The sequence below is a fragment of the Macrotis lagotis genome, chromosome X (assembly GCF_037893015.1).
Source record: "Macrotis lagotis isolate mMagLag1 chromosome X, bilby.v1.9.chrom.fasta, whole genome shotgun sequence".
Classification (NCBI taxonomy): Eukaryota; Metazoa; Chordata; class Mammalia; order Peramelemorphia; family Peramelidae; genus Macrotis; species Macrotis lagotis.
The window spans coordinates 671,312,125-671,336,140 of NC_133666.1; the positions used below are offsets into that span (position 1 = coordinate 671,312,125).

At 37.8% G+C, this 24,016-nt stretch overlaps 1 protein-coding gene across 5 annotated transcripts in view; it reads left to right on the forward strand.

Moving 5' to 3' along the window:
- Nucleotides 1-1,277: 1,277 nt before the first annotated feature.
- TCTN1 (tectonic family member 1) overlaps nucleotides 1,278-24,016 on the forward strand; it is a 48,041-nt gene continuing 25,302 nt past the window's right edge. For 3 of the 5 annotated variants that reach the window (XM_074205659.1, XM_074205661.1, XM_074205660.1), the window contains exons 1-4: nucleotides 1,278-1,560; nucleotides 7,142-7,262; nucleotides 12,066-12,196; nucleotides 13,477-13,628. In XM_074205659.1, the coding sequence (XP_074061760.1) occupies nucleotides 1,320-1,560; nucleotides 7,142-7,262; nucleotides 12,066-12,196; nucleotides 13,477-13,628 (645 nt within the window). In that variant the 5' untranslated portion in view covers nucleotides 1,278-1,319. Of the gene's footprint in view, nucleotides 1,565-1,894; nucleotides 5,577-7,141; nucleotides 7,263-12,065; nucleotides 12,197-13,476; nucleotides 13,629-24,016 lie in introns of those variants that run through there. The other 2 variants (XM_074205662.1, XM_074205663.1) reach the window with 2 other exon arrangements.

Genomic DNA, 24,016 nt, shown 5'->3' on the forward strand with positions numbered 1-24,016 from the left:
GAGCGGGCCCCCGGGGCTGACGTCAGCAGCGCCCCGCGGGGTCAGGGGAGCGGGAGGAGAGAGCGTCACGTGTTCCGCTTGTAGCCACCGCGAGCCAGCCCGGGCGTCACGGAAGATGACGTCAGGGCGCGGGCGCCTCCGCCCCCTCGGGCCCAGCAGGGAGGCGGGGCGCGGAGGCCACGCCCCTCGGGCCTGCCTGGCAGGACTGCCAGCCCCGAGCCTCAGTGCCCTCCCCGGACAGCAGCCCCTGCCCGGCGTCCCCCTGCGCTCCCAGGCCGGGCGCCCGGCTGCTGCAGGACGCTGCGGGTCTGGGCCGCGGGCAGCAGGGCCCCGGCCCCTGGATCAGCAGCCTCGCCTCTCCCCGCCCCTGCCTTCATCCTCCTTCCCGGCATCAACCCTCATCCCTCCTTTCCCAAGCCTGCTCTGCGTCCCAGGCCCCTGTCCCACTCCTAGGCCGGCTCTGCCCCTCTGGAGTCGGGCTCTGCGGATCCCAAGCCTTCCTCGCCGCCCGACTCCTCTTCCTCTAGCTCCCCAGGCCGGCCTCCGAGGCCCCTCCATTTCCCCGAGCTTGCTCAGCTCCCCCCAAGTTCGGCCTCAGTCTCCTCCCTTCTCTGGGCTCCCTGACCCTGAAGTCCTCCTCCTCCAGCCCCTCCTCTTCCCCTCAGACCCACCGGCCCACGTGCCCATGATGTCATCCTCTTCCTTCCCTTTCCAATTGCCCCGACATCACTCCCCCTCCTTCCTTTCCCCACGTTGTTCTCTGACGTCACTCTCTGCCTGCTCTAACTTTGCTCTGCCCCTGACGTCATCAGCACTTCGGAGCCCGGCTAGTTCCCCAGCTGGTTCTGAACTGCTGACGTCATTCTCTATCTGACGTCATCCCTTGCCGTTCCCTTGGCTGTGCTCTGCCCCCTGACGTCACCCCTCCAATCCCTCCGTGCGCTCTCTGCGCCTGTGCACAAGGGGAAATCTGAGCCCAGATGGGGGGGTGCCCCTGACGTCACCTCTTCCCATCTCAGGTCTAGAGTCATGCTCTGCGCCCCTCCCCCCGGTGCGATGGGGGCGATGGGGGCGGGGGTGAGGAGAGGGCTCTGAGCGCCTGACGTCACGCCTTTCTTAGCGCCGCCCCCGGCCGCCTTGCTCCTCCCCTGACGTCATGCTCCTCCAGCCTCCGAGGCGGCTCCCTGCCGCTGACGTCACCCCGCCGCGCGGCTGTGAAGCCCCGCCCCCGCCTGCGGGCCCGCCCCCTCCCATGATGCCTCGCGCTCAGCCGCGGCAGTTTCCAAGACGACGAGCTTCCGGCGTGGCCGCGGCCCGGGATGGGCCCGGGGGGCTTCCTCTGGCTGCTGCTCTTCTTCTCGGGCCCGGGGGCAGCACGGGGCCCCGATGCCGGGTCCGCCCCGGGCCCCGGGCCCACTCCGGGCTCCGGGGACGACGGGCCGGGACCCGAGGTGCGCGAGCCCCCCGAGGCCGCTACTGCGCAGGCGCGCCCGCCTCTGGCCGCGAGGCCCCCGGAGGAGGAGGCGCCGCCGCCCCCGAGGCCCAGCCCGGCCCTGGATGGTGGGTACGGAGGAGCCCCGACCCCGGGCCGGCAGCCGCGCCTGGCAGTGCCCGCGCGGCGGGGAGGCCCGGGAGGCGCGGGTGCCGAGCACCCATGACGCGCCAGCTGTGTGCACCCAGCGCGCCCTCGGGGTGGGGGGAGGACGGGCCCGAGGAGGAGCTGAGGCCCGGCCGATGTGTGCCCCGCCGATGTGTGCCCCGGCCGATGTGTGCCCCGCCGATGTGTGCCCCGCCGATGTGTGCCCCGGCCGATGTGTGCCCCGAGTGCTCCCCGGGCACGGCTCAGGGCGCAGACACAGGTGCCGGCGCAGCCGTGGAGCCCCTGCTGCGTCTGCGGAACACGAGCCGGGAGACTGGCTCATAGACACCCGCGCATCAGCTAAGTGCCAGGATGCATGGGGCCTGCGTGCCAGGCCCTTTGCTTGGTGCTGCTGGCATCAAAACAGGAACGAACCTTAATGGTTAGAATGGCCTCGACCTCCTCGTTTGAGACAAGGGTTCACTCCTTTAGTCCTTAAGACAACCCAGGGAAAGGAGTGCTGCTATTGTACCTATTTTACAGATGAGGAAACTGAGGCAAACATGGATTAAGTGATTTCGGGTCTGAGGAAGGATTTGAAATCAGGTTTTTCTGACTCAGGGTCCAGTGTATTATACACTGTAACACCCCAAATTAGAGGACATGAAATTTAGGTAAGATATAGGGTCTAACTTCGTGAAGCTAGAAGTAGTCAGGACGTAGCAACAGAAAAGATACAATAACAACGTAATAACGGGCATTTATATGGCTGCATATAAAAATTATATCGTGTAGCTATATTGTTCATTTTCAAAGAGGACCAATGACATCATGAGGAGATCTCTTGACAGATGAACTGGATTTATGTGAGGCAGAGCTGGGCAAAATCATGAGCCTCACTCTTCTGTGTCATCTTAGGACAGTTGAGGACAGAAGTCAGGACTGCTGTTAATGGCCCTGAGTACTGTGGTCAGCCAAGCTCTGATTTGTTCTTATCTATCCATTTTACTGGGGAAATCCTTCACATGTTTGAGGTAGACTTCCCCTCGTGGCCTGTCATTCCCCCTCAGTCTGGATTAGCCTTTCTGTTGAGATTGTTTACTAGAGTGTGGCAGGCCCCCTTCTCCAGAGGTTCTAGTTCCCCCTGAACTTTCCATGCATAATCATATGGCTATATAATACATGTTAAAGTTTGCAAAGCACTTTAGATATGTTATCCCATTTGATGCTAACCACAACCCTGTAAGGTAGGTGCCATTAGAATCTGGAAAGTAAGGTAAACAGCTTTACATGACGTCTCCAGGGTTCACATAGCTAGTGTCTTAGGTCATATTTGAACCCAGGTCTTCCTGACTCCAGGTTAGCTATTTCACCCCTCTGGCTACATATAAGGGACTTAATATAGTGGACAGAGTGCATGCTGTATTTAGAGGCAACAAGACCTGAGCTTGAATCTTATGACACTGTCTGTGTCTACTGCACAAGTCACTAAACCCCTCTGGGACTCATTTTATTTGAAAAACAAAGTGGGTTTGGCCTAATGATCCCTAAGACCTCATCCATTGCTAAATCAGTGAGCCTACCTATTGAATACTGCTTTATGCAGAAATCTACTTCAGGCACTTGAAGAGATAGAAAGTAGATTTTAAACTACTGTTTGTGCTCTCAGAGTATGCAGTCTAATAGGAATCAGAAAAAAGGAAAGCATGATAACACAATATACTATAGATCAAGCTTTATTCATTTTATTTATTTATTTATTATTTATTCATTCATTCATTTATTTATTTGTTTTGCAAGGCAATGGGATTAAATGACTTGGTCAAGGTCACACAGGTAATTGTTAAGTGTCTGAGGTCAGGTTTGGGACTCAGGTCCTCCTGACTGCAGGACTGGTGCTCTATCCATGAGCCATCTAGTTGCCCCTTAGATGTTGATCTTGTGCTAGCCTACTGGAAGAGACTGAAGGTTTGGATAAGTCATTCCTTACCCTAGTTGTGGACATCAGGATATAGTAGGGTGATGTGCATGTGTATGAATTTAAAGTTAATTAGTACTCTGTTTTATTGAATTGCCTTGTTACTTCTGATCATAATAATCATTAATGAATTATTTCAGTCAGTCCACAAGTATATATTAAGTGTCTACAAAAAATGAAACAGTCCTTACTGTTCTCATGTGATTTTAAATCAAAGTTGCTCATACCATCCTGGCAATGAAAAACAGCAGATTGAATGAGATAACACCCCATTAAAATAAAAAGAGACTATTAATGTGACAAAATCAGTTCCCTAACTTTTGACCTGATTGGGGATGCTGGGTGGCATGGGGAAGGAGAGAGGCAGCTGTGTTGTACTTAGATGAGGAAAGAGTGAAGCCTGAGTGCCTGAAGAATGAGGCAGAAATTTGTTTTCTTTGAGCAACCAAGCCTAGAGAAGTGTGTGGACTTAGAATGCCTAGAGAACAGTGGATAGAGTACCGACTGAAGCCAGGAGGATCTGAGTTCAAATCCAACTTCAGACACTTAATAATTACCTAGCTTGTATAATCTTGGGCAAATCTCTTAACCCCACTGCCTTGCAAAAACCAAAGGGGGGGAAAAAGAATGCCTAGAGAAGATTATGGTAAGTCCTGATGAGCCCCTTTATCCTCTTGAGTAAAACTCAGACCCTGGAGTGCCCTCTAAATCTGTCAACCTTCAGGAGAATGTATCCCCAGAAAACCCAGTGAGAAATTGTAGGGAGGAGAAAGCATTCATTCTGAAGTCTTGAGTTTAAAACCTATTTCTGCTCCATATTGTGTGACCCTGGTTAAGTCATTTTCCTTCCTGAGCCTTTCTGTTTCTCCATCTGCAAATAAGGGAATTGAATTGCATGATTTCTTAAGTCTCTTTCAATTCTAAAACCTAAGAGTACCATCTGAACCTTTCAGGGCCCAGGAACTTTCAGGGAAAATGTCCACTGATTAAATTCAGAATATTAGAGACTGAAAGAATAGGTTATGGAAAAGATGAACCCCAAAGAAGGGTCCATCTAAGTTCATTTTGGTTATTTAGCCATTTATGACAACAGGCCTGTGAGGGAGAGAGAAAGGAAGGAAAGAAGAAAGGAAGAAGCAAGCTGCTTCACTAATCTCTAGCCACTTGACCCATTTGGCTCTAGAGGAGAGAGTTAGACTGGTGACTTTTTATAGTCCTCCCTCACTGAAATCCAGTTCACTTGCAAGTCATGGCATTACCTTTCGGATATTATGACCCTCTTTGAGAATCAAGGATAATCAAGAGAGTGAAAGTCCCACATTCCTTCCCCCCTCCCCCAATTTTAGAGATTAAGGACTCAGAGAAGTTAATGACATCTCCACAGTTACATAGATAAGTAAAAAGGGTAGCTTCTAACCCAAGTCTTCTGACTTCAAGGACTTTGCTTTTTAAAAAAGTACATCTTTTTTTATTGACATATATTAAGTATAGCTATTTCAAGATACAGAGGGTTGCATAAGAAACTGGACTTCTGAAAAATTTTAAATTTATTTTTGAATTTTACAATTTTCCCTTAATCTCATTCCCCCCCCCCCCCCAAGGCAGTCTGATAGTCTTTACATTGAGAAACTGGACTTTTGTTAAGTACTTTTTTGTTTTTGGAGACTGAGTCTTCCTCTCTTACCCTGACAGCTCAGTGACAACCTCACTTTATATTGGCACCGTAGCTTTGACCGGTCTGTTTCCATCCTGTGTCACTTTACCTCTTCTGAGGCTGCTTGTAATGACAGAGGGTTCATATTTGTTGCAGAATCAGACACCCAAGAGTTTAGCTTTGTTGTACCCCAGAGCTCCCCAACTGTGATCCATCTGAGTTGATCTAAGATGCATCATTCTGGATCCATCAACCTTGGCATATTTAGTAGCAGGGACTCCAGGCAGATGTCCTGTGTCTTCCATGAACGTTTTAAAAAGAAGCTCATGTGTAGATGTGCATACATACACATATATTCCAACAAGGTAACCAAATTGCTCTAATTGTATCCTTGTCTATACCTTTTGCCTCTCTGAATTTTAAAACTTGTTATAGTGAGACTCTTTGTGTGTTGTGTGTGTGTGTGTGTGTGTGTGTGTGTGTGTGTTGTTTCCTCTCCATATTATAATTTTGGCCATCCCCTAAATTGTCCTTCAGGCTCAATTTATTTCAGTCTGTATTTCTCAGAATCTCATAATTATTTCATATTGCACAATAAAGTCCATTATGTTCATTTACCATTCATCTAAGTTGATGAGGACGTATTTTCTATCCAGGGCATTGCTATAGCATAAAATGTGATGTTTTTGAGCATATAGATTCTTTTTGTCCTTGACCTCCTTAAGAATACATGTTTAATTGGAATTCCACTGGGTCAAAGGTTGTGTACAGTTTAGTTACTTTTTGCTTATAATCCTACATTATTTTCCAGAATAGCTGTACTGATTTATAGCTCCACCAACAGTGCATTAGTTTGCTCATCCTTCAACCTCACCCTTTCAATGAGAGTTATTTTCCTCTTTAGTCATCATTGCCAGTCTGATAAGTGTGACATGGAACTCTGAATTGTTTAAACTTTTTCTTTTTATTGTTGATTTGGGTTTTTTTATGTGGATGTCTTCCCTCTTTGTCCCAAAATGTTGGACCTCAGTTTCCTCATTCATTATTTTTATGTTAAAGCATGAATTTCACTCCCCCAATAAGTTTAGAATATGAAGTGATTACAGCACTGTAAATGACCAATAAGTCTAGAATATGAAGTGATTACAACACTGTAAATGAAGTCAGACATTAAGAAACAACAGAACTTTGGTGAAATACAATGATTAGTGGCACTCCTGTATTATCAAAAGTTAAATAATGCCCCCCTCCTTTCTGTTAATAAAATACTATGGGGATTTTGTTGTTGGGGATTTTTTTGACATGTACTTTTTTTTTTAACTTTTGAATTCCAAATTCTTTCATTCCCTTTTTCCCCTTCTTCCCAGAGATGGTAAGCAATCTGGTATAGGTTCTATGTGTGTATTAATGTTAAACAGGTAATGTACTTTGAGGCATTATTTTGGTTTTGGGAAAGTATCTTTGATTAAAACAAAATATATCAATAGATTTTTAAAATAACAATCTGGTATATTCCTCCTCCAACTGTGTAACTTGCAGCAATCAATTCTCTAAAGACAGCATAATAAGAATTTATATGTAGTCATCTGATTTTATCTTAGTTAAGTAATATGGTAGAGAATCAGCCTGTCATAATGGACAGCTGGCTTCAACACCAGAAAGATTGGGATTCAAGTTTTGCCTCTGAATCATATAGGGCATGACCCAGGGCAAGTCACTGAACCTCTCAGGTCTCTAAGCTACTCTTGAAGACTTAAGAGTCCCTGAGAAGGTGATGACCTGTTTTGGGGAGGGAGTTTTCTCATTTAGAAGTTCCCTATACCAGTGACAGGTCTTCTCCCTTTCCTAAAGAACATGTCATATTAAAATGCCTGTAGTGCTCGCTACCAATACATGTGACTCTTTTGTTGACCTGCTCTGTTTTCTCTAGTTTCTTCACTGTGTGTGTGTGACCTGCTAGCAGAAGAATGTGATGTTAACTGCTGCTGTGATCCTGACTGCACTTCTACAGATTTCAGTCTTTTCTTAACATGCTCAGTTCCCATTGTCTCGTAAGTTTGCAGCTTTGATGAATCTAGTAGTTTCTGATTGATATTTGACACTTATGCCTCCTCGTCCTGTACTGCCTGATAACTCTTCATAAAATATTTACCTTTTCTCTGAAGGCCTCCTTATGTGCTTTTACCATTTGCATAATGGTAATGTATCATTTCAACTGTTTATCCATTTCTGAAAACTTCATTCCTGGAAGGAAAATCAAAAAAAGTATGTTTTTCTGAATTGGGAATTATTCCAGATCATTTCAAATCAGCCATTTTATGTCATTTCTAAGCTATTCTCATTAGTATCTTAAGGGAAAAAAGTACAGTATGATTTAATGTTATTTTATTGATATGACAAAGAATTCCATAGAGAGTAAGCTTTATTTAGACTTTTGTGATAGGTATATTTCCAAAAATTCTGGCAGTTCACATTATACATGAGAACAATAGAAAACAGTGTTCTTTGATTATTAGAATTTGAAGAATGTATTATGAATTATCTGTGCACAAGCATGTCAAATTTCAAAACTTCAATAAAAGAAGTACTCAGGATGATAATTGATGCAGATAGTAGGAGATAATTTAACTTTAGCCTTACAGAGCTTAGCAACTGATATTTGAAAGATTGAATGCTTTTCAAAGTTTGTCTGTTTTCATCAAAACTCTTACTGACCAAAGGAAAAGTAGGCAATATTCCAGTGGCTTTGTGGCTTTCTGCATGTCACTACTCTCTCCAATGATGTAGAATGAAATCCTTCCATGCTTAATCTCATCCAAACACTGCTACTGTGGTAGGCAAGGCCCTCAATGTATTGGGGGCCATCTCCAGGTTTTCTGGGCAATATATGGATGTCATGGATCATGATGGTTGTCCATCAGTTACCTCTTCTACTTATTTTCTTAAAGGAGTTAATGATAAATATGGAGGTTTTTGTGTAGTCTAGAAACCTTTGACCTATGTTCTTATTCCTTTAAAAATGTTTTTCATTATTTTTTACCTATTTTTTGTTTTTTAATTTAGTTTTTTATAATTTTAAACTTAAATACAACTAGAAAAAGAAAAAATTTCCATTTGCAAAGCAGAACATGAGAGAATTCAAAAGATAAAAACAATAAATTTCCATTTCTTTTTTTAATTTTTTAATTTTTTTAAAGATTTTATTTGAGTTTTACAATTTTTCCCCCAATCTTACTTCCCTCCCCCCCACAGAAAGCAATCTGTCAGTCTTTACTTTGTTTCCATGTTGTACATTGATCCAAATTGAGTGTGATGAGAGAGAAATCATATCCTTAAGGAAGAAACATAAAGTCTAAGAGATAGCAAGAAATAAATTTCCATTTCAAGAAAGTCCATAGGGGCAGCTAGGTGGTGCAGTGGATAGAGCACTGGCCCTGGATCAGGAGTACCTGAGTCCAAATCCGACCTCAGACACTTAATAATTACCTAGCTGTGTGACCTTAGCCAAACAACTTAACCCCATTGCCTTGCAAAAAAAAAAAAAAAAGAAAGTCTATGAAATAAATACTGCAGATAGCATTCAGAATTGAACAACTTTGCTTCCTTGTGGGTTTTCTTTTCTTTTCTGCTTTGTACTCTTTATTTTTTCCCCTCCCCTCAGAAGACTAGAATTAAATGTGGATATATATATATATATATATATATATATATATATATACACACACACACATATTCATACACACTTATATACATACATGTATATATACATATACATACATACATACACACACATATATATATATATATATATATATATATATATATATATATATATATATATATATACTGAAGATCTCCATGAGTTTGGCTTTAAAAAAAATAATAAATATGTGTTAACCTTCTTCAGTCTTTGTCCTAATAAGGGACAAATGTTAATCTCCAGGGTTGGACCTCAAGAAATAATGGAACAAATTAGTTTAACATACATGTTTATTAATATTTCTCTCTGTTTTCTGATTATGTAGGCATGTATGGGGGGATGACTAGAGAACTAGACCCCTGCCCCCAAAATATAGCTTTGAAAAGGTTTAAAAATTTTTTTTATACAATTTCACTATTAGAAGACAGAATCTGAAAAGTTACTTGTCCATCAAAGGAGTGGCCCTCAATTTAGGATAGGGCTGGATATCAGACATACCTCTTAGGAGGTATGTTCAGGAGGGATGGCTCCTCCCAAATCCAGGATGTTTGTGCCAATAAGTTATGCTCCACAACCAATGTGAGTTATGCTAAGACTTCTCACAAAGCACAGTGACTGTAACTGGGGATTAGAGGTTGTCAAATCACCTATACATATACTATATAGAAATAGTTTTATATATATATATATATATATATATATATATATATATATATATGCACACATTTATATATGTATATATATCCATAATTTTACACATATACACATTTGTCTATATTATACTTATTTCCACTTACCCTCTCTTCCTCTGAAAGGTGTACAGCATCTTCATGAAGTTCAAATCTTTATATATTTTGCCAACTCCACCAGCTCCTCATTTTCTCTACCACAGTAATATTTCTAACTTATACTCTTTAGTTATTTTAAATAGTCTAAAACAATATTGATTAATATTACTAACATAGTATAGTTTCCCCATTTTTCTCTTTTGATGTCTTCCATCTCTTAAATAAAATTTTCCATATTTTTTCCATCTTCTCTTATACATAAACGTTGAAATTATCAAGTATCAAAATATTTTGATTTATTGAGAAGTGTTACTGAGTTTTTTTTTTTAGTCTGGTCCGCGCCCCCCCTTCACCTCTACTTCTCGAAATCCTTGATTTCTTTCAAGACTCAACTAAAGTAGCACCTCCTTCATGAATCCTTCCTGGTCCTTACAGGAGTTGATGCCTTCCCTCCAAGTTTACCATTGTGTTTGTTTTGTATTCTTTTATTTGTTGTCTCCCATGTTATAATGCAAGCTTCTTGAGGGTAGGAACTGTAATCCCCTTTGTCTTTGCCATGCTCGACTTTCCTTATTAAATCCAAATTTCACAGCTAGAGATTGCTACTGGAAAAACCATAACTTTCTCTGCAAGGAAATGTCTCTGCTTTTTAGTATGCTGTCTGGATTTGCCATAATTTTCCTTTCAAGGAACAAATGTCTTATAATTCCTTGGTTGTCATTCACTCCCAAGTGAGTGGTGGGTGCTAGGAACCTTGATTGGAATCAATCATTTCTTACTTTTTCTTCTCCCTCCTCTCTTTCCTTGTGTATCTAGTTTGAAATAAAATCTCTTTCCTCAAAACATCCATCCTTTCTATTCTTGTTTTCATAATGACCCTCTTAGATCAGACATTTCTTTTTTGTTGTTTTTGTTTTTTGCAAGGCAGTGGGGTTAAGTGACTTGCTCAAGGTCACACAGGTAATTCTTGACTCTAGGACCACACCACCTAACTGTCCCAAAGGTCAGACGTTTCTGATTACATTGTTGTATTACTTTAACAGCCCTCTCACTGGGTTTTCTGCTCCTGTTCTTTCTCCATTCCAGCCTGCCACATGAATTATCACTAAGTTAACATTCCTAAACTCTGCATCTGGATCATTCCCTGACTATAAACCCTTAATGTCTTTTGATTGTTTTCAGAATAAAGGTCAGATTCCTCCTTGGCCTCCTTAACTCCCCACAATCTGACCCCATTTTTTCTGTAGGTTTTCTATTGTGCTTCTGCATCCCTTCTGCATCTTTGCTCTCTGTCCTCTCCATCTCCCTCTGATGCCTTTCCTACTCTCCTCCACCTTCTCAGACTCCCTCTTCCCTCTGATCAGCCTATTTGGAAGTGATGTCTTCTGCCTCTGAATTCTAGTTCTTGTTCTGTGCACCACTCACTTGGCAACTATCATTTGCTTCCTTGTATTGTTTGTGTCTTTCTTATGTGTATGCTTTATCTCTATCTAGATTGTAAGCTCCTTGAGGGATTTACTGCTCTATGTTCTGTTCCATCCACAATAGTGCTTAGCATAGGGTTTGCATACAGTAACAACCAAATAAACATGAAGACGTAACAGAGTTTACTTACTTTTAGCAGGTCTGTGATGTCTCTATTATCCTTCTGCTGTCACTTGTCATTCTTTGCTTAGTCTTCATTTGTCAGTATCATTAATTAATTGACTCGATGTCTTTTCATAACTCCTGCTAGCATTATCTCCTCACTTTTTTTTCAGTTAACTACCCCGACTTTCTATTTCTGCAACTTTCTGACTTCATTATCTGGTCCATCCATCTGTCAAGTTGATTGCCATCGATCACCTCCTCCATGGATTACATGCTTGGTGATGTTATGATTTCCAAGCACAAAAAAAATGATCAGATAATTTTGAACAGTCATTTTTCTTATTACACATGATGCATTTTGAAAGTCCTTAACTTATACTATAATTCAGGAAACTAGAAATTCTTGAATAATTCCTAGTGTCATAGTTTACAGCAATAATGTTTTATAATCCAAGCCTTAATGGACTATTATCCCATTAATTTTACCTTAGTTTTTAATGCTCACTTGTATCACAAGGCTCTAGTAGACTATGTTTGATATTGGTGGTTATTTATGCTTGTCTAGATTTTTTCCCCTTCATTATAACAAAGACAAAATTAAAAATGCTAGACCTTTTAACAATTAATAAACTCAATGGCAATGGATTTATTTCTTGTTTCCATAATAGTCTCAGTAGAGCTACTAACCTGGTAAATATATTCACCTGACAGTTTTAAACTAGTCTTGCTAAAATTGTTTATGTTGTAGACTTAAGAACCTTTTCTTTCCCTCCCAGAGATGACAGTCATTTCTGCTTTCAGAAGATTGCTGTATATGAAATGAATTTTACAACATATCCACCTGAAAGAGTTTTTCGTTTAGATGAAAAAGTCAATCCATCTATTTTCTGCCTCTACACTCTCAACTGTAAGTATCTGATAAAAAAATGTATTTAGTTAAGACACAGGGGGAAAGTTTCCTTTAAACTTCTTTTGTGATAAAAATAAAGCCTGAATTCAGGATCAAGTAATCTAACCCTCTTTGTGATACAGCTAAGAGTAGAAGGGAGTTATTCCCTCCTTTCAAGCTTCTCAAGAAACTCAACATAATGGACTTTTGTTTTGAAGTAATTGTGTTTATGATTTCTTGTAGTATTCCAAGCTATCTGTATTTTTTCTGAGTATATTTTAAAATTTGACTTCCTCTTTGTTGTAAAGGTACAGCTTTGAATAGTAGCTGTACTTTCTATTTCCTTTTTTTTATGTTTATTTTTATTGAGATTTGCATAAAAAGTATTTGTTTTTACCAGTTCGTTTAGCTTTGATCAAGGCTATCAAGGTTCATTTTCAGAGAATAGGTACTGAAAAATACCACTAAGACTGGAGAGATTAAAAAGACCAGGAATATTCATTTATGGCTTTGCCTGTCCATCTTTTAAAAATATTTTTTCAACTTTATAGTTCATTGTTTTTATCAAATGATGTTAAGATTTTGATTCAACTTTTCCCTAATAATTACTAGAGAGCAAAAACTTAAGTTACTGATTTGTAACTTATCAAGGAAATAATGGACTGTGAATCATTTTTTTGCCTGCTGACATATTCAGGGATACATACAGCCCTTTATCCTTCTTCTGGCTTGTAGGATACAGAAGAACTACCCTTAGTTGCCCTTTTTAAAAATTGGTTATGGGGTGAGGGGGGTAATCTCTCCCTGTTTCCTGCATGAGAGGTAAAAAATAAATTCTTTATACCCTATAAATTTAGAGAGGATTTCCCTTTCTCTGAGACAGTTTATAGATCCAGCATATAGGTTGGAGAACAGAGCTAACCTTAAGTGATTTTTGTACATGACTTCATTGTGCTGTTGGACTAGAATGAGGAATCATATTAAATTTCTCTTCATATTGTGATGTGAAGTGTTCCTAGTCTGCTGACACATTGACTTGCCTGGATTCAAGTTGGTGGAACAATAGTATATATTAGAGTTGCAAGGGGCTTTGAAAATCATAAGAGTGTAGCCTCCTCATTTTACAGAGGAGGAAACTGAGTTTCATGGAGATGAAGTGACAGGAGTATGGAAAAGAACTACATGGAGATAGTTGAATTTAACTGATAGTATATTTCAAATGACCATAATTCTTCTATTATTCTTAATTCTGTTTGAAGATACATTCTTTAAAAGCTTCTATGTTTCTTTCACAACAGACAGAGAAGCATTATCCTTTATCCCTCCTGAATTACCCAATGAGAATAATTTTGATGATTTCTTGAAAAAGTTTGGTAATTCTGTCAACACTAAAGATTCAGATATTTTTCACCCACCCACATTGAATGCCCCGGCTCCTAATAAATACAAGGTAAGTAGAGAAGTTGATTTTAATTAAGTCCCCTTTTGAAGAGATATAGTACTCTACATTGGGAAATTTGCCTTCTTCTATCTTTTTTTTTTTTTACTACAAGATGTATGCTTCTTTAAGACAGCGATCTTGTCTAATTTCATTTTCTCATCTCTACTGTTTAGCACTATATTTTACATAGGGTTGTTTTTGAATTGAATTGAATCTTTCATGATGGTTGTGAGGAAAGCTAGTTTTGTGATAATATGGAATTTACATTGTAAACTTAAGTTTTGTAACTAATATGAATATATTAACCAAGGACAAGAAACAAATACTTTAGTAGGATGGCCAAAAATAGCTCTTTAAAGTCTTCATTAAGTATAGATTTCTTCTTTTTATAGTTATTCTCCATTGTTCTTAGCCTCAGCAAAATACAGAAAATACTTGAATTATGATATGATAAAAGTGGGGTTAACTTTCCATGTCTCAAGTTTTCTTCTCGAATATGATTCCATCTTATAGTCTTTGAGAGTTGGATTGGCTCCTACCTCTTGCCTGGTCAGCTACTCAAGTGCTAGGATCTAAACTAGTTTGTCACTATGTATAAACCCCACAGGGTATGATTGATTCTCCTTAGCAGATCTCAGTACAATTTTAGTATACTATCACCTCACTTTATCCAGTGGCCTTCACACCTTCCAAATTGACCAAAGATTTTTTCATATCTGCATTTGTTCATCAGAGATATTCTCACCTTATGAAGGGTCTTTGTTAGTTATATTAGTTTAGACAGGTTAATTGATTGATTCGGTTGATTCCCACCCCATGCATTTTATTATTTCCTCATTTTTAGTCCTTTATAGTTTTTAAATTTTATTTTTAAATTTTCAGTTCCAAATTCTCTCCCTCTCTCCCTCTCCCACCCATTGAGAAGACAAGCATTATGATACATATTATCCCTATGAAGTCATGCAAAACATAATTATACATAAAACATGTTACAAAAGAGAAAAAGTGAAAAAATATGCTTCAGTCTGCATTTGAGTCCACCAGTTCTCTCTCTCTGCACCACTGATAGACTTTAACAAGTTTAATTGATGCTTTTTATTTTTATATCATGATCATTTTTGGATATAATTTTCCCCTTACCCCTCCATTCTGTAAACTTTCCTTTAAAACAAAGACAAATATTTAATTAAAATTAATCTATGTAGAGACCAATCTGATGGTGTATGGAGTATTACATCCTTAGTCCTCCATCTCTTCAAAGAAGAAAGAAGAATCCATGGCCTCATCTCTGAGGCAAAGATTGGTTATTCTTATGATTTGACATTTGGTTTCATTTTAATATTCTTTTTATTTATATTTTGTAGTTGTGTATATTGTTATTCTGGGTTTGTTTAATTCACTCTACATTAGAAATACAGAACTTCCCATGTTTCCCTGAATTCCTCTTATTTGTTACTTCTGTGGCACAGGATATTCCATTGCATTCATGTACCACAAATGTTTTAACTATTTTCTAATTTGTAGGCATCCACTTGGTCATAGTATACTTCTTCATAATTTTAAAACCTCTGTGAGTTTGGTGATGTAGGGATTTCCTCTGTCCCAACAACAGAATTACAGTGTCTACATGCAAAACTCCCTTCTATCTGCCTCTCCTCCCTTTTCTTTTAAATTGTATTTATTTAAGGTAGTAGAGTTCAATGACTTGTCTAAGGCCACACAGTTAGGCAATTAAGTGACTGAGGGAAGATTTGATCTCAGGTCCTCATGACTCCAGGGCTGGTACTCTATCCACTGCCCCCCCTAGCCCCCCCCAAGGGGTAGTTTTTTAAAAAAATTCAATTCAGTTTTATTTTCAGTTATGACTTATCTCCCTCTCTCTTCCACGCTCTCCCATTGAAAAAGCAGAAAAAGCAAATCCCATCATAAATATTTATAGTCATAAAAAATAAATTCCCTCACTAACCATGACCCCTCCCCCCAAAAAAGAAAGAAAGATAATCTGATATGCTTCAGTCTTTACTCTGACTTTCTCAGCTCTATCTGGAGGTGAGTAAGATGTTTCATCACGAGTCTTTTGTCATTAGTCATTATGTTGATAAGTTACCATGTCCTTCACGGCTGAGTTTTACATTTTTTTTTTACAGTTGTTAGTGTTAAAAGTGCTCTCCTGGTTTTACTCATTTCACTTTGCACCAGTAACCATCCTTCAGCATTTCTTGTAGATCACATTTATACCATAACTTGTTCATCTATTCTCTAGGTGTTGAGTATCCTGTCAATTTCCAATTTTTTGCTACTGCAAAAATAGCTGCTATAAATATTTTTGTACATTTTGGTCCTTTTCCTTTTTCTTTGATCATTTTGGAGGTAAAGAACTAATGGTAGCATTGCTGGGTCAAAGAGTTTACCCAGTGTAATATCTTTTTGCTTTCCAGAATGGTTGGACTAATTCACAGCTTCACCAGTATTACATTAGTGTACTAGTTTTCCCATAGCCCCTTCAGTCTTTGTCATTTTTCTTTTCTGTCATGTTAACCAATCTGATATTTATGAGGTAGTAACTCAGGGTTGTTTTAATATCCATTTCTCTTATCAATAGTGATTTAGAGTTTTTTAAAATGATAAATGCGGTAACTTGCATTTCTCAGAAAACTACCTGTTTATATGTTTTGACCATTTATTAATGGGGAAATGTCTTATTGTAAAATTGATTCAGATTCCTTTATATCTTAGAAATGAGATCTTTATCAGAAAAATTTGCTACAAATAAAAAAAGAAAAATTTGCTGCTAAGATTCCACCCTGTTCCAAATTTGCTGCTTTCCTTTTAATTTTCATGGTGTTGATTTTGTTTGTGTAAATCCTTTTTTAATTTTACATAATTAAGATTATACATCTTCTGTCCTGTGAACCACTTGTCTGGTCATGAACTCTTCCCCTATGTATAGATTTGACAGATAAATTTCTTTTGTGCTTCACAAATTTTCTTATGCTATCACTCCTTATTTCTAAATCACCTACCCATTTTGAGATGGCATGTTGATTTGTACTTAGTTTCCATCAGATTGCTTTAGTTTTCCAAACAGATTTTATTGATTGATTTATTTGTTTATTTATGAATTTTTAGGAATTTCTTGCCTTTTGAGCAAGAATTTGAGTCAGAGACTAGGTTATTGTGTTTATTTGCTTTTGTATATTGTATACCTAATCAATTCTGCTGATAAACTTTTCTGTTTATTTCCCAGTTACTGAATTGTTTTGTTGATTGTAGCTTTGTACCATTGTTTGAGATCTAGTATTCCCTGTTCCTTCCCATTTTTTCCCCATTGATCCCTTTATATTTTTGACCCTTTTGTTCCTCGGAATGAATTTCATTATTATTTTTTCTAGCTCTATATAGTAATTCTTTGGTAGTTTGATTGGTATGGCACTGAGTAATTTATTTAGGTAATGTTGTAATTTTTATTCTATTGACTTGGCCTACCCTTGAATAATTAATATTCTTTGTATTTAGATCTGTCTTTATTTGTGTAAAGAATGTTTTGTAATTGTGCTCATAGAATTCCTTTAGTAGCTATTTTAGATGGAACTTTCTATCTCTTCCTACTTTGTTTTGTTGGTTAATATTCAGAAATGTGGAATATTTGTATGAATTTCTTTTATATCTTGCAACTGTATGAAGTTAATTGTTTTGATTAGTTTTTCAGTTGACACTTTAGAGTTCTCTAGATAAATTATGACATGTGCAAAGAGTGATGATTTTTGTTCCATCATTGCCAATATATTTTCCAATTACACTTTTTTTTTTTTTGCTTTTGTGGAGCAAAGGGCTTAAGTGACTTGCCCAAGGTTACACAGCTAGTTATTATCAAGTGTCTAAGGTCACATTTGAACTCAGATTCCTGATTCCAGGGCTAGTGCTCTATTTACTGCACCATGTAGCTGTCCCCCAACATATTTTTCTTCAGTTTTTTGTCTTAGTAATATAGATAGCATTTCTGAATAACTTAACTGAATAACCATTATGATAATGGACATCCTTGACTCATTCCTGATCTTACTGGAAGAATTTCTAATTTCTAATTTATTATCATTTATTATCATTACAGATAATTCTTGTCCTTGGTTTTAGGCATATCACACTTATGATTTTAAGGAAAGCTCCATTCATTTTTGTTTTTTTCTAGTGTTTTTAACAGGAATGGGTTTTATTTTGTCACAAACTCTTTCAGCATCTATTAAAATAATGATACAGATTTTGTTGACTTTGTTATTAATATGATCAGTTATATTTATAGTTCTCTAATATTGACCCAGCCCTGTATTCCTGCTATAAATTTCACCCAGTCATAGTGTATGATTTTGGTGACATTTTGCTGTAGTAGCTTTGCTAATATTATATTGAAAATTTGTGAATAAAATCCAGAGAAAGACCTATGGAGTGTAAATGCAGATTGAAGCATACTATTCCACTTTTTTTGGTTGTTTTTTCTGTTTTTTTCTTTTGTTCTCTTTCTTCTTTTACAACATGCCTAATGTGAAAAATATGTTTAATGTGTGTATAACCTAGATCAGATTACTTGCTCTCTTGGAGATGTTGAGTTGGGAGGGAGAGAGGGAGAAAAATTTGGAAATCATGAATACTGAAAAAAATGACAGTACATCAGTATTTATTAGAGAATTTGATCTATTGTAATCTTTTTCAGTTCTGACTCTCCCTGATTTTTTAAATCTCAAGACCATATTTATATTATAAAATGAATTAGGTAGACTCCTTTATTTTTAAAAATGGTGTATATAATATTGAAATTATTTTATTTGTAAATTCATCTGATTCATGGCCTATTCAATTTCTCTTTTCAGAGATAGGGTATTTAAGTATTCTATTTCCTGTTCTGTTAATCTCAGCATTATATTTTTGTAAATATTCATCTATTTCATTTATAGTCAGTATTATTGCTATGTAGTTGGATACAATAGCTCCTAATAATTGCTTTTATTTTTTATTCACTAGTTGTGAATTCACTTTTTTTCATTTTTGATAATTAATTCTTCTTCCTTTTTTAAAACTCCAATTAGCTAATTAATGGCCTTTCTGTTTTTTAAAGTTACTGTTATTTATTCAGTTATTTGTTTTTTTTTTTTACATTTACTATTTCAGTCCTTCCTTTGATTTTTTAGGATTTCAATTTTGGTATTTAATGGAGGGAGATTAATTGGTTTGTTTTTTTAGGTTTTTCATCTTCATATCCCTTTATGACCTTAAGTATTGTTTTGACTGTATCTTGCAAATTTTGACATGTTGTCTCATTGTTGATATTATCTTTAATAAAGTTATTAATTATTTCTATAATTTATTGCTTTAGGAATCCATTTTTAGGCTTAAATTCTCTAGTTTTCAATCAATCTAAAATATTTTATTCAAAATTTATTAATGAATTTTATTCAATATATTGAATACTATATTAAATATATAGAATTTATATATTTATATATAATATATTAAAACATAAATATGTAAAACATAAAATTATAAATAAAATATATTAAATATTTAACATAATAAAACTATATTGAATATAATTTTTTCTTTTTTTTCAGAAAAATATGCATTCGATAATTTTGCTTTTTGACATTTATGAGTTTTTTCCTGCCCTAACACAAATCAGTTTTGTAAAACAGGCCAAGTTTAGTTGAGAAATAGGTATATTCCTTTCTGTTTTCTTTCCTTATTCTTTAGAGATTTGTCATATCTAACTTTTCAAAAATCTGGTCATCTGTCTAATTTCTTATTTGCTTTATTGGGTAAATTGAATTCCCTCACTATTATAGTTTTAGTGTTGATTTCTTCCCGAAACTCATTTAACTTTTCCTTTACAAATTTAGATGCATTTGGAGCATGTGTTCTATACTGATATTAATCATTGTCTATGGTAATCTTTTTTGGTTTTTGTTTTTTCCCAAGGCAGTGGAGTTAAGTGACTTGTCCAAGGTCACACAGCTAAGTAAGTATTAAGTGTCTGAGGTCAGATTTGAACTCAAGTCCTCTTGATTTCAGAGCTGGAGCTCGATTCTCTGCACCACCTAAATTCCCCCTATGAACCCCATAGCAAAATATCATTTCTCTTTATCTGTTTTAATTAGATCTATTTTTACTTTTGTTTTATCTGAGATCATGACTACTACCCCTGCCTTTTTTTTACTTATGCTGAAACATAATGCTGCTCCAGTCCTTAATTTTGACTCTTTGTCTATTTAAAGTGTGTTTCTTATAAGCAACATATTCTTGGATTCTGGTTTCTAATCTAGTCTAATATCTTCTTCCATTTTATGAGTGAGTTGATCCCATTTATGTTTATAGTTGAGTGCTAATTTTATAATTTCTCTTTATCCTATTCTCTTATCTTTTCCCTTCTCTTTTTTCCTTATTCCCTTATTAAGAGTCTATTTTGGGGGGCACAGCTAAGTGGTGCAGAGGATAGAGCATTGGCTCTGGAGTCAGGAGGACCCGAGTTCAAATCTGGCCTCAGACACTTAATAATTACATATCTATGTGAGCTTTGGCACATAACTCAACCCCATTGCCTTGCAAAAACAAAACAAGAGTCTATTTTGGAAGGCAGAGTCAGGATGGCAGAGTAAATTTAGACAGGGACTCACCTGAGCTCTCCCTAAATCTTTCCAAATACCTTTAAATCATGACCCTAAACAAATTTTAGAGTGGCAGAAGTCACAAAAAGATAAAGTGAAACAATTTTCCATCACATGGCAATTTAGAAGATTGTCAGGAAAATCTGTTGCACCAGGGTGAGAGAGGAAGGAGTACAGTCTAGCACAGGCTGCACCAGTGCAGATTAGGACCTTGAAAACTGGGAGCAGGCCTTGGGATGATTGGATTGGTGGCAGCAGTGTAAATTTCCAGACTTCTCAATCAACAGATAGTAAGAGTATTGGGCAATGGGTCAGAAGGACCCTTGGTTCCAAGGAAAGGTCTCTCAGTTGTAGTCCAAGGTTCCAGTGCGAGGAGGAACATTGGCACAGCAGAGCTTGTGGCCATAGGAGAATGGAGTTGAAAAGTTCCAGGGTTGAAAAGAGTACTTGTGGTCACTCACAAACCAGGGTACAGTAAGGAGAGTACTAAATACTCCTCTCCTTAGATCATACTACCTTGAAAGAGCCCAAAACTTACACATTCCCAGAATTACTTTGGATAACAGCTTCAAAAAAAAAAACAACTGAAGCTTGGGACAGTATCTCTTCTACTTGGAAAGCAAAGCCTCATTTTTGCATAGTCAAGAAATATACTGAAAAAAGAGTAAATAACAGAAAGAAAAATCCAACCCTAGAAAGTTACTGTAGTGATAAGAAAGATCAAAACACATATTCAGAAGAAGACAACAAAGTCAAAATTCCTGTATCCAAATACCACTACTAAAGGTCTGTATCACAAAGAGATCAGATAAAGGGGAAAGGGACACACATGTACAAAAATATTTGTAGCAGCTTTTTGTGGTGGCAAAGGACTGGAAATTGAGGGGATGTCCATCAATTGGGGAATGACTGAACAAGTTGTGGTATATGAATGTAATATTTTTGTATGAAAAATGTTGAGTAGGCAGATTTCAGAAAAACCTAGGAAGAGTTCACTGATGCTGAGTGATATGAGCAGAATCAGGAGAACATTACAGACAGTGGCAGCAACATTGTGTATTTCTAATATAGTAGACGTAGTTCTTAGCAATACTGATCAAAGACAATTTTAAGACGTGTGAAGGAAAATGCCATTCACATCTACAGAAAGAACTATGAACTCAGTGTAGATCAAGCATTCTATTTTCACTTTTTTATTGTTTTTTCTCTCTTGGTTTTTCTCTTTTGCTCTGATTCTTCTTTCTCAATGTGAATAATATGGAAATACTTTAACATGATTGTGCATCTATAACATATCAGATTGCTTGCTGTCTTGGGGAGGAGATAGGAAGAGAGGGACAGAGAAAATTTTACAAAATAGAATGATAAAAAGTATCTGCATGTAATTGGGAAAAAATACTATTATATTTAAAAAATAGTCATAGCTTAAAAAATTTTCTACATTGGCCATACTCCCAAACATATGTCTCAATCCTTATCCTGAGTCCATCATCTCTCTGTAAAATAATGAATAGTATGATTCATCCTGGGCCCTCTGGAATTATGTAAATTTTGCAGTGACCAATTATATTTAGTTTTTACACGTAATTGGGACAAATAAAGTATTAAACTTTTAAAAAAGAAATATCAGCCTAAAAAAGACAATAAATACATAAATTTATTTTTAAAAAGTGTGTCTGCTTTTGACTGTTCTCTCATTTAATCTAGCCTTTCTCTTATGACCCTCTGTCTTTTTTCCCTTAACCCCTTTCTCTTCTCCTTCCCTATTGGGTAAGATGAATTCTGTATTCATTGATGTGTAAGTGTATAATTCCTTCTTTGACCCCTGAAGGTTCTCTCCATTACTTTCCCCTTCACTGTTTAAATTCTTCCTTAAACAAATTTTCTCCAATTTTCCCCTTCTTTATTTGCCTCTTTCCCAGTATATTCCTGTTTTCCATTCTTCCATTTCCAAGTTTTCTTTTGAGAGCATCCAAATTAGCATCATTATCCCCAGGCTTTCTGTTTAGAGTTCTTCTAAGACTTCTAGTTGGACCTGTTGCTTTTGATATATGCTTAAAGATGATGAATCTATGATCAGTCCAGCATTCTGTGCTCTATGTTGCCTTCATCCTATACATCCTATCTGTCTTTTTTTCCTTACAGTGACATGGTCTATTAAATGCCAAGATTTGCTGTGAAGGTACATCCATAAAATTTTATTGTGTTTAGGTAAATGTATGACAGTATTGGTGATGAGAAGATCATTAGACATAAAAGTCTTCAGTAGTAAGTGTCTGATAGTCTGTCCACTTTGGCATTACAGTCATTCAGAATTATAAGTTTATCCTCTTTTGGCATATTGATGATGAGAATTTTCAGGTCTTTGTAAAATTTTTCTTCGACCTTATCAGAGTTCATCATGGTGGAAGTTTATGCATTGATGAAGGTGTGTGGCACTTTCTTGCAAGTGTCAATCACATTATCATGAGTCTGTAATTCACTACCTTTGGTAGACATACAGGCTTGACTAGATTAGTTTGATTGCAAAAAACTATGCCAGCTTCATGTTGCTTTGTTTTATGTTACTGCTGGTCTGTGCACGGTGGGGGAGAGCTGTTTCTGGTCCTTCTTTCTGCTAATGTAACATATCAGTCCAAGAACCTGCATGTTTTCAATATTCCCAATTTGTTGTGATCTAGGGAAAGGTCATTTTCCTGCCCTTCTGGGGTAAGTGCTGTAGGTTCCTTACCCAAGTTTGGGTCTGTTGGCTTGTATGTGAATTGAGTTTCCTTATATTGCTGGACTTAACCCATTGGAGTGGCTAAATTCCACTTCTGCCCCAGTTTCTCTTTAGGTTTGGATGTTGTTCTCAGGGCTGGAACCACAGAACTTATTCATTGCCTAGGCCATAGAGAAGACTTCATCCTAGATCCATCATTCAGAATTGAGCAGTGAGTAACAGTACCAGGTGGTACCAGTGTCCAGGTCAGGGTTAGTTCTAGCACCCCCTTAAGTCTACTGCCATCTGTCTGTCTGTCTTGTTTCCTTGGGTTGAAAAAGATGGGTCACAGTGACTTTTTCTTAGCTTATCCAATGAGAATTCAGTCTGGTATTTTTTTCATTGTTGTGGAGCTAGTGTATAAGGTCAATTTGGCAAATTGCCTCCGTTCTCTCCCTCTGCCAAATTAACTCTGCCTTCCTAGAGGACCAGTCTTAGCTTAGGCATTGTTCAGTTGTACAACATCATTGGATACACTGTATGCTATCTTAACTGAGGAAAACAGTCCACCAAAAATTTAGTCAGCACTTCCTATGTTGTACTGTATGAAGCCCTAGAAATACTAAGAATGAAACTGGTCAGAAGGAGCTTACTCTCCATCAGAGGAGATAATATATACAGCTACAGCTATAAAAGAGGAAATACAAAATTAAATATATGATGAAAGCGTGGAAAACCCTGATTGTTGAAGGGAGTGGAAAAGGCTTCATGAGGCTTAAAGTAAAGGTGGGAGGAATCTGTGAGGGGAAAGGATGTGGGGTGGACCTTCCAGGACTGAGAAGAGGTTAGATGAACATATTTCTTTTTATTCCTTTTAAATATCAACATTATGCTGTGTCTGGTAGAAACTCAGCATTGACTAAGATTTAGTTCAAATTGTGTTTTAAGATTTAGATATAAAGGTTGATATCATAAGCAAATTTGGAAAGCATGGAAAAAATTATCTGCCCCACCTTTAAAGGGTTCATGACCAAACAAGAGGT